Source organism: Ursus arctos, unplaced genomic scaffold (genome assembly GCF_023065955.2).
Source record: "Ursus arctos isolate Adak ecotype North America unplaced genomic scaffold, UrsArc2.0 scaffold_24, whole genome shotgun sequence".
NCBI lineage: Eukaryota > Metazoa > Chordata > Mammalia > Carnivora > Ursidae > Ursus > Ursus arctos.
The window spans coordinates 17,142,797-17,157,516 of NW_026622919.1; the positions used below are offsets into that span (position 1 = coordinate 17,142,797).

At 38.4% G+C, this 14,720-nt stretch overlaps 1 protein-coding gene across 1 annotated transcript in view; it reads left to right on the plus strand.

Annotated features, from left to right (window-relative positions):
• LOC113265672 (titin-like) overlaps nt 1-14,720 on the plus strand; it is a 46,895-nt gene that overhangs the window by 9,285 nt on the left and 22,890 nt on the right. The window contains exons 2-5 of the mRNA XM_057318215.1: nt 2,232-2,303; nt 7,537-7,608; nt 11,416-11,487; nt 12,188-12,268. Of these exons, the coding sequence (XP_057174198.1) occupies nt 2,232-2,303; nt 7,537-7,608; nt 11,416-11,487; nt 12,188-12,268 (297 nt within the window). The remainder of the gene's footprint in view (nt 1-2,231; nt 2,304-7,536; nt 7,609-11,415; nt 11,488-12,187; nt 12,269-14,720) is intronic.

The window sequence follows — 14,720 nt, forward strand, 5'->3', positions numbered from 1 at the left end:
AGCACCTAATTTGTGCCTAGCCCAGGACTCAGTACTGTGGGAACCATGCAAGTATGACATTGTCTTTAGAACATGAAATGATAGGTGAGAAGAAAGGAAATAGGCATAGAAAGGGAGGTGACCTATGATTAAGTACAGACTGATGCTCTAATTCACCAGAATCTGTAATCAATAGAGTGTGGGGGTGAGGGAACGCTGCATGGATAAGCTAAAACTTTAGCTGAGACTTAAAGAGTGGCTATGATTTGTTAAACAGAGCAAAAGTAGACAAAGCCATGGCTGCAAGAATGATCAGGAATTAAGAATTAGGTTAGGAGGGGCACCTGGGTGGCTCAGCCGTTAAGCATCTGCCTTTGGCTCAGGTCATGATCGCAGGGTCCTGGGATCGAACCCCACATAGGGCTCCCTGCTCGAGGGGAAGCCTGCTTCTCCCTCTCACACTTCCCCTGCTTGTGTTCCCTCTCTCACTCTCTCTGTCAAATAAATAAGTAAAATCTTTTTTTTTTTTTTTTTAAGAATTAGGTTAGGAAGCACTGAAAGATACGATTATGAAAACCCTTGACTATCAGTCAGAGGGGTATGAAAGTTACACTCTGAGATATAGAGAGCCACTGAAAGTTTTCCAGCCAAAGATACATATCATTAAAACAAGAGGATTGTTTTTGATTCCCTCTGTAGAGTGATCTAGAGAGGAGAGCTTGATCTAGGGAGACCAGATAGAATGCCCTAACAAAAGCTGGGAGTAAAGTGACAAGGGGTCGGATCAGAGTGGCTGTGATAGGAGTAGAAAGAAAATCCTGAGAGCACCGCAAAGGAAGAAGTGACAAGACTGAGTAACTAATGAGAGTAGCAGGTAGGGTGTGTCCAGGAAAGAGAAAAATGAAGTATGACTCTCGAAGTTTCTGTCCTGGATGAGCAGAACGGTGGCGGTAGAACAGGTGGAAACAGCAGTTGGGAAGGAGAGCCAGTATGAGGGGAGGTAAGTTCAGCTTCAGGCATCTTTTTTTTTTTTTTTTTTTTTTTTTTTTTTAAAGATTTTTTATTTATTTATTTGACAGAGAGAGAGACAGCCAGCGAGAGAGGGAACACAAGCAGGGGGAGTGGGAGAGGAAGAAGCAGGCTCATAGCGGAGGAGCCTGATGTGGGACTCGATCCCGGAACGCCGGGATCACGCCCTGAGCCGAAGGCAGGCGCTTAACCGCTGTGCCACCCAGGCGCCCCCAGGCATCTTTTATCAAGGAACATAAAGCAATCAGAAGTCTTCTGGTTGACCGGAAATGGCCACTAGGCAGATGGGCAGATGGGTACCTGTTATGCCTTATTTCTGACTCCCCTGAAAAAATGTGTATATAAACCGAGTAGGTAAGTTGTTGCTGAGGAAAGAGGACAAAGCTAAAGATTCAAAGTCATCCATAGAATTAGCGGTTGAAACTGAGTCTCAGGCATTTCATAGCTTCTTCTTTTAAACACATGCGATTCCTGGATACATTCTCACTGGATTGTTTTGTTTTTTGTTTGTTTTTTTGTTTGTTTTTTTAATGTCACAAGCATATAGGATAAAATGTGAATATCCCACCGCACCCTCCCTACCACCCGTAAGATAACTCCTGTTACCATTTTGATATGTGTCCTTCCTTCCCATCGCTTTCCATTGCAATTTTTCCCCTCATGGGGTAATACTTTTTATTCCCTGCTCAGTGATTTGTTGCCTTTCCCTATGCAGTATGTCTAAGAAATCTCTCCATATTCGTTCCTTTAATTTCTAACTTCCCTATCCTTCTAACAGCTGGACAGGTTTCAACAGAGGGCACAGAGCCAAAACTTTGGTGTTGCCTGGCTTACGATTTCTTTACCTTTGTTTGCTGATAATGTTACATTTTTGCCATGTTTCTGTTGAATTTTTATTTTCTCACTGATTTACGGAAGGAGCCATTTTAGACACATAAGTGATTTTGGAAAAAATACTTATATTCAAAGTAATTAACTGGCATTATCTGTCCATTGGAGAGATAGGAAGTTCAGGTTCTAGGGAGATGCCTTGTTTGTGCCATTGCCCCCCCCCATCATCTCTTTATTAATTGTGCAAACTGGGATGCTGATAGCTGTGGAAATTAGAAAGCTGGTATTTTTCTGCATTTGAATATTCCCCACAAGTTTGCCAATGCTACTTTTATTTATTCTGTTCATTCTTTTCCTACCTATTCAAGGATCTGAACTGTGTTTCTTCACAGAAATTTCCAAGGAAATTCTATTTCTTACATTGATGAAAATGTATGGAAGGCATACCGTTGGGCTGAGAAACTGTGAGTATATTCTCTCCAAATACAAATACAAAAAACTTAACTGCACTCTCAGATCCTTCTGGGTCCAGAATTTTGAAGTCAGTAGCTCTGAAGAAAGGTATTTCTCCCTCCATATTCCAAATCAACCACTATTGATTGCAGTTCTATGTTTATTTTTAAAAATTAAATTTGGCAGTCTCTCTTTAAAATTAATCGAAACTTATTTTCCATTATACAAGGAATACATGATTATATTCTCAATATATAAAAATGAAAGAATAGATATAGTGAACATCCGCCTTGTATTCTGATCCCCCATCACCGAGATAGCCACCACTCTGGATTTGGTATATATCCTTCCAGACTTTTTTCCATGCCTTTGTCTACGCACATATTTATAGGCAGCAAAATAGGTTTGTTGTGTGACTTCTTCCTTCCTTCCTTCCGTCCTTCCTTCCTTCCTTTTTTCTCTTTTCTTTTCTTTTTTCTTTCTCATGAATGGTAACATCCTGTAACTTGATTCTTTTGCTTCATGGTAGATCTTAGATTTCTTTTCTTCTAGTACATAGGGGGTTACCCCATTCATGTAAACTCCTGCATAATATTCCATAGTATGAATGTATTACAATGTAATAATTCCCCTATTGATGGATGTTTAGACTGTGTCTGGTTTTCTTGTCACGTGCATTGCTGTAACAAACCGCCTCATCCATGCCTCTTTGTGTACACGGGCAGGGATTTCTGGCGAGTGGATATCTAGAAACGGAATTGTTGGGATGAAGACTATGTAGGTGTACAATTCTGACTGTCCTCAAGAAAGTTGTGCCAATTTACACTCCAGCCCACAGCCCACTGGATAGTCTCCATTTCTTGGCTAATCTGATGGGTGAATAAAAGGGGTCTTGTCTGAATTTGAAGTTTTCTGGTTACTTGTAAATTTAAATATCTCTCTATGTTTACTGAACATTTGTATTTCTTGTCTGAATTTTCTGTTCTTTGCCAATTTTTTGTTATCTTTTTTTTTAATTCGTAGAAAAAGTCAATGGAGATACAAGTGCCTTTGGAAAAAAATATTACACTTCAAGCAATTAACTGGCATTTTTCATGAGAGCTTGTGTGTTGTATCACTAGTTCAACTTGAGTAGATAAGTCATAAATGACTCCTGAATTAATAATAAAAGACATGATAGTCACAGTAATCTAAAAATAGGGATTATGATCCCCCTAAAGTAGATCCCCCACCCTTAGTCTGACATCTTATTGGTAAAGGAGAAATGCTTCAGAAGCAAGCAATTGGTTTTTTTTTATTTTATGAATTTCTTAAATACTACGTATAATTTATATTTCCCCATGATAGTGTCTGACTTGGAGATTTTATTTCCTAAACTTGTAAGAAAACTGAAAGTAATTTGGCCGAAAGTAAGTAGGCTGAGGGACAGGAGTAGCAGAAAAACTTTGAATTGTGTACTATATTCCTTTGGAATTGTGAGCCATGTGAATATATATACAACATGTTTTTAAAAAATAAATAGAAATTTAAAAATTAATTTTTAAAAAGCATGTGTTTGGGAGTTTATGTACTAGAACATGAATCTGGTAAGATTTGCAGATTTCTCATTCAGCTTGAGGGTTATACCTTGTAAGGCAGAGGTTCCTCACTATGGATCACTGGTCCTCCAGGGCGGGATTTTTAACCTTTTCTTCTATACATCTGTTTGATGATCTGCAGAAGCCTGTGTTCTCGGGATAATGTTTTAAATGTACAACAATTTAAAATATATATTAAAGGGGCGCCTGGGTGGCACAGCGGTTAAGCGTCTGCCTTCGGCTCAGGGCGTGATCCCGGCGTTATGGGATCGAGCCCCACGTCAGGCTCCTCCGCTAGGAGCCTGCTTCTTCTTCTCCCACTCCCCCTGCTTGTGTTCCCTCTCTTGCTGGCTGTCTCTATCTCTGTCAAATAAATAAATAAAATCTTTAAAAATAAAATAAAATTAAAATAAAATAAAATAAAATAAAATAAAATATATATTAAAGGAAATTATTGAAATACAATTTTCAAAATATTTTTTGAAAAAGATTAGTGATATAGCAATAAATCTGCTTCTGTTAACTCATTAAATAACAAGATACAGTGGTAGGTCTAATAACTATTATAACCTCAAGGTAGTGATGAGAATAAATGATATTTTGAGATATCTATCACAAATATGTAATAAATCATTTTATTATCCATCCAAGTTTGGCCCTCTGAATTCAATCCATTCTCCCCATAGACCTGTGCCCTAAAGGGATGATCCACAAATTGAAATCATGTGCACACCTTTGCACATATTCAAGAAAATACCATTTTCTAGGGAGGTCCATAGCTTTTATGAAATTCTCAAAAGGTTCTTGTCTCAAAAGATTGAGATTGAGTCACAAAATAAGGGGTGCGGGTGAAGAAAGACATTTATTATCCTGTAATTGTACTTATCCTCATAAGTGATAATAAATGGATAATTTGTTTTAAATAAAGGTAGTATGTTTGCAAATTGATACCTGTCACTTTTTGAACTCAGTCAGCAAATATTTATGGAGCACCAACTATGTGCCAGGAACTGTTTTACATGTCCGGGATAGAGGCTCAAGAACAAAATCGACCAAATCCCCCGTTCTCGAGGGGTTTACAAATATATAATATGAAAACAAATATGTAAATATAATAGTTATAATTTCAAGTACTGATAAGAAACCTTTAGCCAGATCTCTGTTTTCTAATTTATTATTCAACTACCATTTTTGCTGCTCATAGACTGAGTTTTTTATTAATGATAACACTGTTCATTCATATAATCTTGAGTTGGTTCTTTTTTAATGGATGTACTGTTTACATCTGTCGAGGATATTAATTATGCTACTCTAAAATCCTCTTGGGCTTTCCCCGTTAACTCTGATTCGTTGGCTTTGAGCTCTTAAATTGGTTTTTATTTTCTGTTCTTAACGGAGTTTGCTTTCTGACACTGTTTGGTCATTCCTGAGTGCAATTTATCTGTGTGGTTGAGATTCTACCACTTCTGTTTTCTGGCACTAGGGAAGAGATGGAATGAGCTGCTGGGGTCTGTTTTTCTGTGATGGATTCCCCTAAGAATTAAGGAAGAGGTGGGAGGTGACTTCTAGTGGCGAGTCAGAAAGCGCATTCCCTTCCTCCTGGGTTCTGGGCCCCTGCGCCCTTCCTAACACCAACTGCTCCCAGCTGGAGTAAGACACCCTTTGTTGCCTGGTCCAAGGAGGAGGGATGCGGGGTTGATGTGCTGCCCCTCCCGCAGGATCCCAACTAACCACCCTGTCGGTCGGTTGCTCCAGGGCATTTCTAGTCGGGGAGTTTGTGGAGCTGCTCCTGTGGCTTTGAGCTAAGGTTGTGGATTTTTCGATTTATCTTTTCTATCATTCTTAGGGACTTTGGTGGAGGTTGGAAGGGTAAGACTTGGCATGTTTCAATCTGCCAACTTGAAATAACACAAACTCTTAGGAAAACAATTTTGTACCCCTATTAAATCCTAGAGAAACTTAGGCACGTGTGTACCAGGATACAAGTACAAGAATGTTCAAAGCAGCATTGTTTTTAATAACTAAAAACTAGAAAAATCTAGTATCCACCAACATAAGAGTGAATAAATAAATTGTGGTATAGTCATAAAATTCATTTGAAATATAATGTAAGCCACATAAGTCATCTCAAATTTTCTGGTAGCCACTTAAAAATTAAAAGTAAAAAGACAGAGATGACATAAATGTTAATATATTTTGTTTAGCTCTTATATCCAAAATATTATCATTTCAACATGTAATCATTATATACATTATTAATAAGATTTAAGTCTGCGTTTAAACTGTCTTCAAAATCTCCAAAGTATTTTCATTTCTACATGTAGTCAGTATAAAAACTACTAATGAGAGAGCTTATGTTCTTTCTCCTTTACTAACTCTTTGAAATCTCAATTTGGTTGCTAATTTTTTTTATCAGAAATACTTGATCTGTATTTAGATTTCATAAAATTACAGTTGAAAAAGTAACATCACATACCCACATCGTTGCAAACATAAACATTTTCTAATAACTGTTGAGTATCAGTTTTTTAATTTAAATTTTAAAATAATTGAAATTAATTAAATTAAAAATTCAGCTCATTGTTCACACCAGCCACTCCCAAGTATTCAGTAGCCACATGTAGCAAGACATGCAGTACTAAGCATTGAAATGAACCATCCTCAGCTACATGCAACAATATAACAAATTTACAAGATAATGTTGAATGAAAGAAGCAACACAGAAAATAATACATATAACATGATTCCATTTATATAGAGTTAAAGTTCAAGAAGAGGCAAAACTAAATTATGTTATTTACGGCTGCCATATGATAGGTAAAACTACATTTAAAAAGCAAGGAAATTAGGGGTGCCTGGGTGGCTCGGTTAGTTAAGCATCCAATTCTTGACTTGGGCTCAGGTCATGATCTCAGGGTCGTCGGATAGTGCTCCACGCTCAGTGGGGAGTCTGCTGGAGATCCTTTCTGTCCTTCGCCCTCTGCCCCCCCTTCTCTCCATCTCTCAAATTAATCTTTAAATTTTTTTTTTTAAACCAAAAAGCAAGGAAATTATTATTAAAGTCAGGATAGTGGTTACTTCTGGGGAATCAGAGAGAGGGTTGTGATTGGAAGGGGCACACTGGGGGCTTCTGGGATGCTGGCAGGGCTTTTTCTTGACACGAATGGTGTTACATGGGTATTTGCTTGATAATTATTAAACTGAACATTTATTTATGCATATTTTTTTAGTTCTCAAAAATATTTTTTAGTTGGGAAAAAAAATCGAATGGCTTTCCCTACCGCACTGCTATAGTTGTGAATGGGGCTTCCGAATAGAATTTGGGAAAAGAGGAGGAAATGGCAGTTCTGCCAGTGTTGTTGGCACTGAACTGGGTTCTAGCAGAGACTTTGTGATCCAGAGAGTAGGCATTAAATATGCATTTTGGTGCAAAGAGTGGCTAGGGGTCTGTGTGTGTCGGGGGCGGGGGGAGATGGACACAAAGAAGTACATGAAAAGGATTTGAATGGAAACAGAGCAGAGATCAGTACTCCTCAATTAAATAAGAATTAGTGTATTTAGGGGGCACCATTACCCAGGTTTCCCTCCCATATGGAAGTTAGTCCTAGGTAGTAAATAGTTGTAGTTATTTTGCATTTTGAGCAGAAATAACCTTTTCATTTTTCAGAATTCTCAGTGAAAATTATTTGACCGAATTACATAAGGACTCATTTGAAGGCCTGCTATCCCTCCAGTATTTGTAAGTTAATTAATCATTTATTATGACTTTTTAGTTATCTATAAATTAAATATGGGGTTCAAATTAGATAATCATGACAATTTCTTCTAACAATAAAATTCTACAGGTCTGTAAGTCTGTAGGGCCCCAGCCCATCTCTAGCATTAAATATCTTCTATGCATTTTCAGTTTTTTAATTTTATAGACAAGATATAGATAGAGTTATAGAGCAGAAGGGGTCCTGAGGTCTGAGCAGTGATGGACACGCATACGAACCTTGTTGCATAAGTGTTCATCCACCATCTGCTTACACTTATATTTAGTTTATGGCTCATGGGTCAAATCCCGCCCGTGGTCTGTCTTTATACAGCCTATGAGTTAAGAATGATTTTTACATTCTTAAAGGGGTGTGAAAGAGAAAAGAAGAGAAAGAGAAGAATATGCAACAGAGACGGCATGTGGCCTGCAAAGCCCACTATCTGGGCTTTTACTATCTGGCCTTTACAGAAAAGCCTTTGAAAGTTGGTTTAGTAAAATGAGAGGAATTAAAGTTAACCTCAAATTGTCACCTACAGGACAAGAAAATATGGAACACTTACATTAATTTGAATGCCATTAACCCAGAATTTTTTTATAATTTAATCTAAATCAAATATTTAAACATTAAATATTTAAGCAGGTAAATTATGTAAGCGGTATTATCAAGTACATATTAAATTACCAAGAGAACAGATTAAGGATTTCAGTGCGGGAATTCTTATACCAATATTAAAAATAGATGTTTAAAATGATGGTTAAGGGGTACGTGGCTGGCTCAGTTGGTAGAGCAAGCGACTCTGGATCTCAGGGTTGTAGGTTCAAAACCCACGTTGGGTATAGAGATTACTTAAGAAAAATAAAATTTTATAAAAAAATAAAATAAGGGGTGCCTGGGTGGCTCAGGAGGTTAAGTGTCTGCCTTTGGCTCAGGTCATGATCCCAGGGTCCTGGGATCGAGTCCCGTCTTGGGCTTCCTGCTCAGCAAGGAGCCTGCTTCTCCCTCTGCCTGCCACTTCCCCAGCTTGTGCGCTCATGCACTCTCTCTCTTTCTCTCTCACAAATAAAGAAATAAAATCTTCAAAAAATAAAATAAAATGATGTTTAAATGGCATAGTTAGAAATGTTTACAGTAAATAAACATATCAAAAATGCCCCTAACTTCACTAATTACAAAATAAAATCTGTCCAGCCTCATTGTACAGGAAGAAATGCTTGCATGGTATTTCTATGTATTTAGACATACAGAGATACTATGTTCTTTGCTATGAAGGTTCAATTTTTATTCTTTTTTAAAAATTTTTAAAGAAGATTTTATTTATTTATTTGACAGAGAGAAAGAGCATGAGCAGGGGGGAGGAGCAAGGGGAGAGGACTCCCTGTTGAGCAGGGAGCTTGATGCAGGACAGTCTGGGATCATGACCTGAGCTGAAGGCAGATGCTTAACCTACTGAGCCACCCAGGTGCCTGGTTCAATTTTTATTCTTTGTCCATGGCATCCAGAGCTGTGTATGTCATTAATCCTTATTAATGATGCTCTTCAGCAAATAGATTCTTCTTGTAAATATAGAAGGTCTAAGGGTAGTGGGTAAAAAGAGCCTGATATGACAGTAAGAATAGTCCTTTAAATGATCAAACCTTCCAAGTCTTAGGAGACAACCACTCTTGTATTGGTCTTCTTGGATACTGCTGCCATCTGGACTCCACACCTTACAAACACAGTCTGGAAAAAAACAAATGAGATAAATTGCTCAATGGATTAGGCCTTTCATTACTTCTACTATGAAATACTTTGTAAACCAATTATTTCATGTTAGCTGAAGTATTCTCATTCATCTAAAAAAATGTCAATCAAAAGCTAGTATGACAGGCACTGTGTCCAGTATCAGAGGCACACAGATGGTTGAGACAGGCTTCCTACCCTTGTAGGAACTCATGATCTCACAAGGAAAATAAACAGAAGCTCAAACCATAATGTGTAAAGCACTAAGTGGACAAAGTGCTGGAGAGGTGCAGAAGAGGGAGCCATAAAGTCATGAAACTACATTCCTTTTTAAATAGTCATTTTGCTTCTGCTACTCACTACCCAGCTATTTGTTTATTTTATAAATATCTGAGTTTGTTTTATGTCCCTGTGTCAGTTATAAACACAGTAGGCAATGCAGATGAACATAACTAGTCCATACTTTCAAGGAGTTTATGCCCAGAGGAAATGGAATACAAAAATAACTATATTAAAAAGAAATTGGGGTGCCTGCCTGGCTGAGTGGGTAGAGCATGTGACTCCTGATCTTGGGATCATGAGTTCAAGCCCCGGGTTGGGTGTGGAGCCTACTTAAAAAAAATTTTTTTAAAAGGAGGAGGAGGACGGGAAATGGATATGGGGAATGAAAGATATAAATTGTTTTTGGAACACAGATGAGGGAGAAAAGACTTCACATTGGATCAGGGAAGTTACTAGAGCAATGCTGTTTAAACAGGACCTTGAAGAGCGATTGGGTATCATCAGACAGACATCTTGGGAGGAATAAGCTTGCAAAGGAGAATGGGAGAAAGGCAAAATGCAAGGAAAATATCTTGGGTACCTGTAGAACAGGAGATTAGAGCCAGACCTTCTAGGATTTTGAAGGCCATGGGTAACATGCCAAGCTACTGGGTTATCACAGCAGTGCCCCAGGACGGACTTGAGCCTGCAACAGAGTCACTTGGAGGGCTTGTGTTCTGACACAAGCTTCACCTCCACAGTTACTGGTTTAGTCAGTCTGCAATTAGGGCTGAGAATTTGCATCTTGATTAAGTTCCCAAGTGATGCTGGTATTCGAGAACCACTTCTGGAGAATTAATCGGGTAACTGTGTGCAGGATGCATTAGAAAGGGAGAGCCTGGAGATGGCAAAGCCGATCAGAAGACTAGGTGGAAAGTGAGGGACTAAGCTGAGATCAATGGAAGTAAGAGGGTCAGCTATAATCAAGAATAGGTGTTTTCAAATAAAAACCCAGTACCATGTGGGTTTTTTGTTGTCTCACCACCTGCAACTGAAGCAGTTAATAAATTCATGGACTATTAAGGCAGTATACAACCACAAATGAATTTCTATTAATATAATATAATTCTGAGTTAGTTCAAAGTTATCAGAGGAGTAACTTCCTTTCAAGTTAAATGAAAGGATATCTTTTATTTATTCTGTTATTGAATTGGCCTAGAAAAATAGAACTAAACCAAAAAGGTGTGTTAATGTGAGAATATCCCTTTTTAGAAATTATAATTATAGGAGTACCTGGGTGGCGCGGTCAGTTGAGCATCTGACTCTTGGTTTCCGCTCAGGTCATGATCTCAGGGTCCTGAAATGGAGCCCTGCACTGGGCTGTGTGCTCAGTGTGGAGTCTGCTTGGGATTCTCTCTCCCTCTGTCCCTCCTACTTGTGCACTCTCTCTCTAAAATAAATAAATCTTTTTAAAAAAGAAATTATAATTAAATGTGGAGATAAAAACTTTGAGCTCATAATCTGGAAATTGATGAGGCCACAAAAGATCCTCTAATCAAGTCTTCTGCTCTCAGGAAAGATTACTTCCAAGACCTATCAAGATCTATAGTAGTAGATTTTATTTACGAAGATCGTGAAGGTGAGGCTCTTTTAAGAGAGGTGAGGACAGAGTTAGGGGCTCTGGAAGGTTCAAATACCAATTCTTGAGATTCAGAGTTTAGGCAAAAGCTACTTATTCAATATGATCATCCTACTAATTAGATATCTAATAGCTAATTGAGGCAATATTTTCCTTTTACTTTTCCTAGAGATTTATCCTGCAATAAAATACAATCTATTGAAAGACGTACATTTGAACCACTACCTTTTTTGCAGTTTATGTAAGTTACAAATATAATTTCATTATATTTGGAATTTTTGTTAAACTTAATTGTAAGCCTCTTTGTTATAATCATTTTGAAATACAATTGAAACTTTATTAGTAGAAAGCTACTAAAATTATGTAGCAAATCTTTTTTGTTTATAGCAAAGATTAGTGTGAGAATTATTATACAGATCAGACCGAATCATCCGAGAGCAGTGGTTCTCAACCAGGGTGATCTTGCACCCACGTGACATCTGGCAGTGTCCAGAGACATCTTTGGTTGTCAGACTGTAGATGAGCTACTGGCATCTAGCGGGCGGAGGCCAGAGATGCCCCTAAACACCCCGCAACGCACAGGGCAGCCCCTCCTCACAAAGACCATCCAACTGTGGCTGTCAGTAGTGCTAACCTTGTGGAACGTTTTTCTAGAGAAATAAAGATTATTCAACACAGGTATTTATCAAACATTTACTGATTTGTATCTAAGGCATCACATGTATAAACATGAAAGTATAAATCTTTCGTGCACATTTTTTTGAAAAGTGAGTCTCTTCCATAGTGAGATTTCTTCAGTGTACAGAGAGAGTGTTGAGGTTATGTTTCATTATATATAAATATGTATAAATTGGAATCTCTGCCAAAGGATAAATGTTCTGAAAGAATATCTTTTGTTCTTCTTCTTTTGCTTGTGTCTTTTTTTTTTTTTCTTTTTTTAGAAATCTTGGTTGCAATTTACTCACAGAACTGAGCTTTGGAACATTTCAGGCCTGGCATGGAATGCAGTTTTTACACAAGTTGTAAGTGAAATAGAAGATGAATACATGTAAAAAAAACTACGTGTAAAAACATCATACAGTTATTGGTTCGGTGGGTGTACTAAGCCCAGTATGAACTCTGAAAAGTAGGTCTTAAAATCTACTCATTTTTCCAAATGAGGAAACTAAGGTACAAAGAGGCCAAGAGACTTGTCTGTCTCATAAATGGCCCTCTCTGCTTTCCCTAGTACTCAGCTTTGGTGTGGGCGATAAAAGAACCCCAGCAAATAACACCCAGATCAGCATTATCCTGGGAATCCATGACAATGATGCTTCTCCAATAGGTGCACCATCCTTGAAATTCCACATTTGAATTTAACTTTGATTCCTGCTCATGTACAAAGTTCCTAACTGCTTCAATGCAAGCAAAATAAAGCTTCAAAGAACTAAGGTTAGCAGAGTTCTCCAGGGAGCAAAAGTGTGGGTGCTTCCTCGGCCATCAGCTTCTTTTAAATGGTAAAGCAGAAACAACTCCTGAAAACTTGCCACAGGGCTCTTCTCTCCCCAGTCACCCAGCACAAAAAGTATATACCTCTGAAGTAAATTATCTGGGGGCAATAGGAACCTTCAAGTTACAGAAAAAGATGTTGTTTGTGTTAAGTTGTAGTGTGAAAAACGCTCATAAAGAAAATACATTGCTGTAGCCTAATTCCATATGCTTTCTTTCCTGACTGTTCTTCAACAAGAAGCGTGTTACTGGCTTTGAGCTGGAAAATTCTGATTTCTCTGTGACATAAGCACATCATAGTGGGTGTGTTCAATGGCCTGAGGGGGATTTTAGACACAAGGTGAAGATCTTCCTCTAAATCTGACTTTGGAAAAGGCTCTCTTACCTGTCTGTGGTTCAGAAATACAGTTTCACACAGTTTATTTGAGGACAGATGGAAGTGTTGCGGGTGTGTCTGGGGCTAGAGTAACAGTTGCTGGAGATGTCCGTCTGTAGCGGCCTCCCCTCTCCTCTCGTTAATCTGCCGATGCCTAACTTGGGGAAGGAGTGCTGCGGGTCAGCCTCTTTTGCCAACACACCAGAGAACAGGCTCATTGGGTTTCTCCACCAAGAGGTAGAATGTCTTAAACTCACCACCTTTACTAAGCATGCTATAAACCAAGAGTCTCTTACAAGAATCTGAATTTCATTATAGTTATGTAGGCAACACAGGAAAAAATAGGGTGGAATCAGTTGATAAAAATTAATGGATTCCCTGAAAAACATTCACCAAGTGCCATGCCCACTACATGTCGACACTGTACTGGGGGTACAAAGATGAATAGGACAGGGATTGTCCCCAAGAAACTTTCATGCTGGAAGGAGGAAGATGGGTGCTGCTGGGAAAGCACACGGGAGCCATGCTGGCATCCCGTGACAAAGGGTGACAAAGTAGGGAACGAGTTGCGGGATAGAAAAGATTGGTAGTGGATGAGGCAACAACGTGTTTGAGTTTCTGTGTGCATCTTAAATGACAGGAAAAGGTAATTAAGAACCAGAGCTAGCTGGCGTTGGAAATAAATTAACACACGTGTCATGTGATTTGAATAGAGCTGCACCACTAAAACTAATTCACTGTTCCTTCTGAAAGATGATCACAATATAGTAAGTGTGTACTGGGGACGAGGCTCCTTCTTTGTTTGGGGCCAAATTTTTCTAATAGACAAAGCTAGTCTGCTTCAGGAAATGTTTGCCATAGTGAGATATAAACTTTATTGCATCTCTTTCCGAAGGCAAGTTGCCAAGGGAAGATGCCACCCCTTGAATTAAATCATGTTATTACCTATGTGACATAGTACCGGGGTGTTTATAAGTTGGAACGATATTTTCTCTGGCATTAACTTAGTTTGTAAAACTTAGAGGCCCCAGCTGAGGTGGATTTATCTCAAACTGACCAAAGCTTATGCTTCAGGGCTCCTCACTTACATAAGGCTTCTTCCAAGGTCTTGGAAGGGGGTCCTCGCAATTTTTTTGTATTCATAATTTAGCTTATTTTTATTAGATAGGATTTCCCAAAGTAGGTGAAGTCCCACAAGATCCTTGATTTACCCCTGGGTTTCAGGTAACTACAACTCAGTAAGTTTCTTGAATGAAACCTCTAAGTTATTGATAAACACCGAGTGAACTCGTTAGCTGTGTGGTAAAGTCTATTTTGAATCTGAAATCCACCTCAAAGACATGCCAAGAGCTTATCAATAAGATACCACTTTCAGGGGTTTTTCTTTCATTTTGTTTTAATAAGGTACCACTTTTTGAGTGGTAGTAATAATCATATCTCTTTCAGATGAATTCAGGAATGAAATATATTATGGAAACCCAGCAGTGGTTGATAATCCTAAATGTTAAGTATACTTTTTCTTTCCTGACTTGAAAGTGCTTCTCCTTCATTCACCTACACAGGTCCAGACTGATGGGTTATTTTTTTAAAATTCTTTTAGTCACTTCATT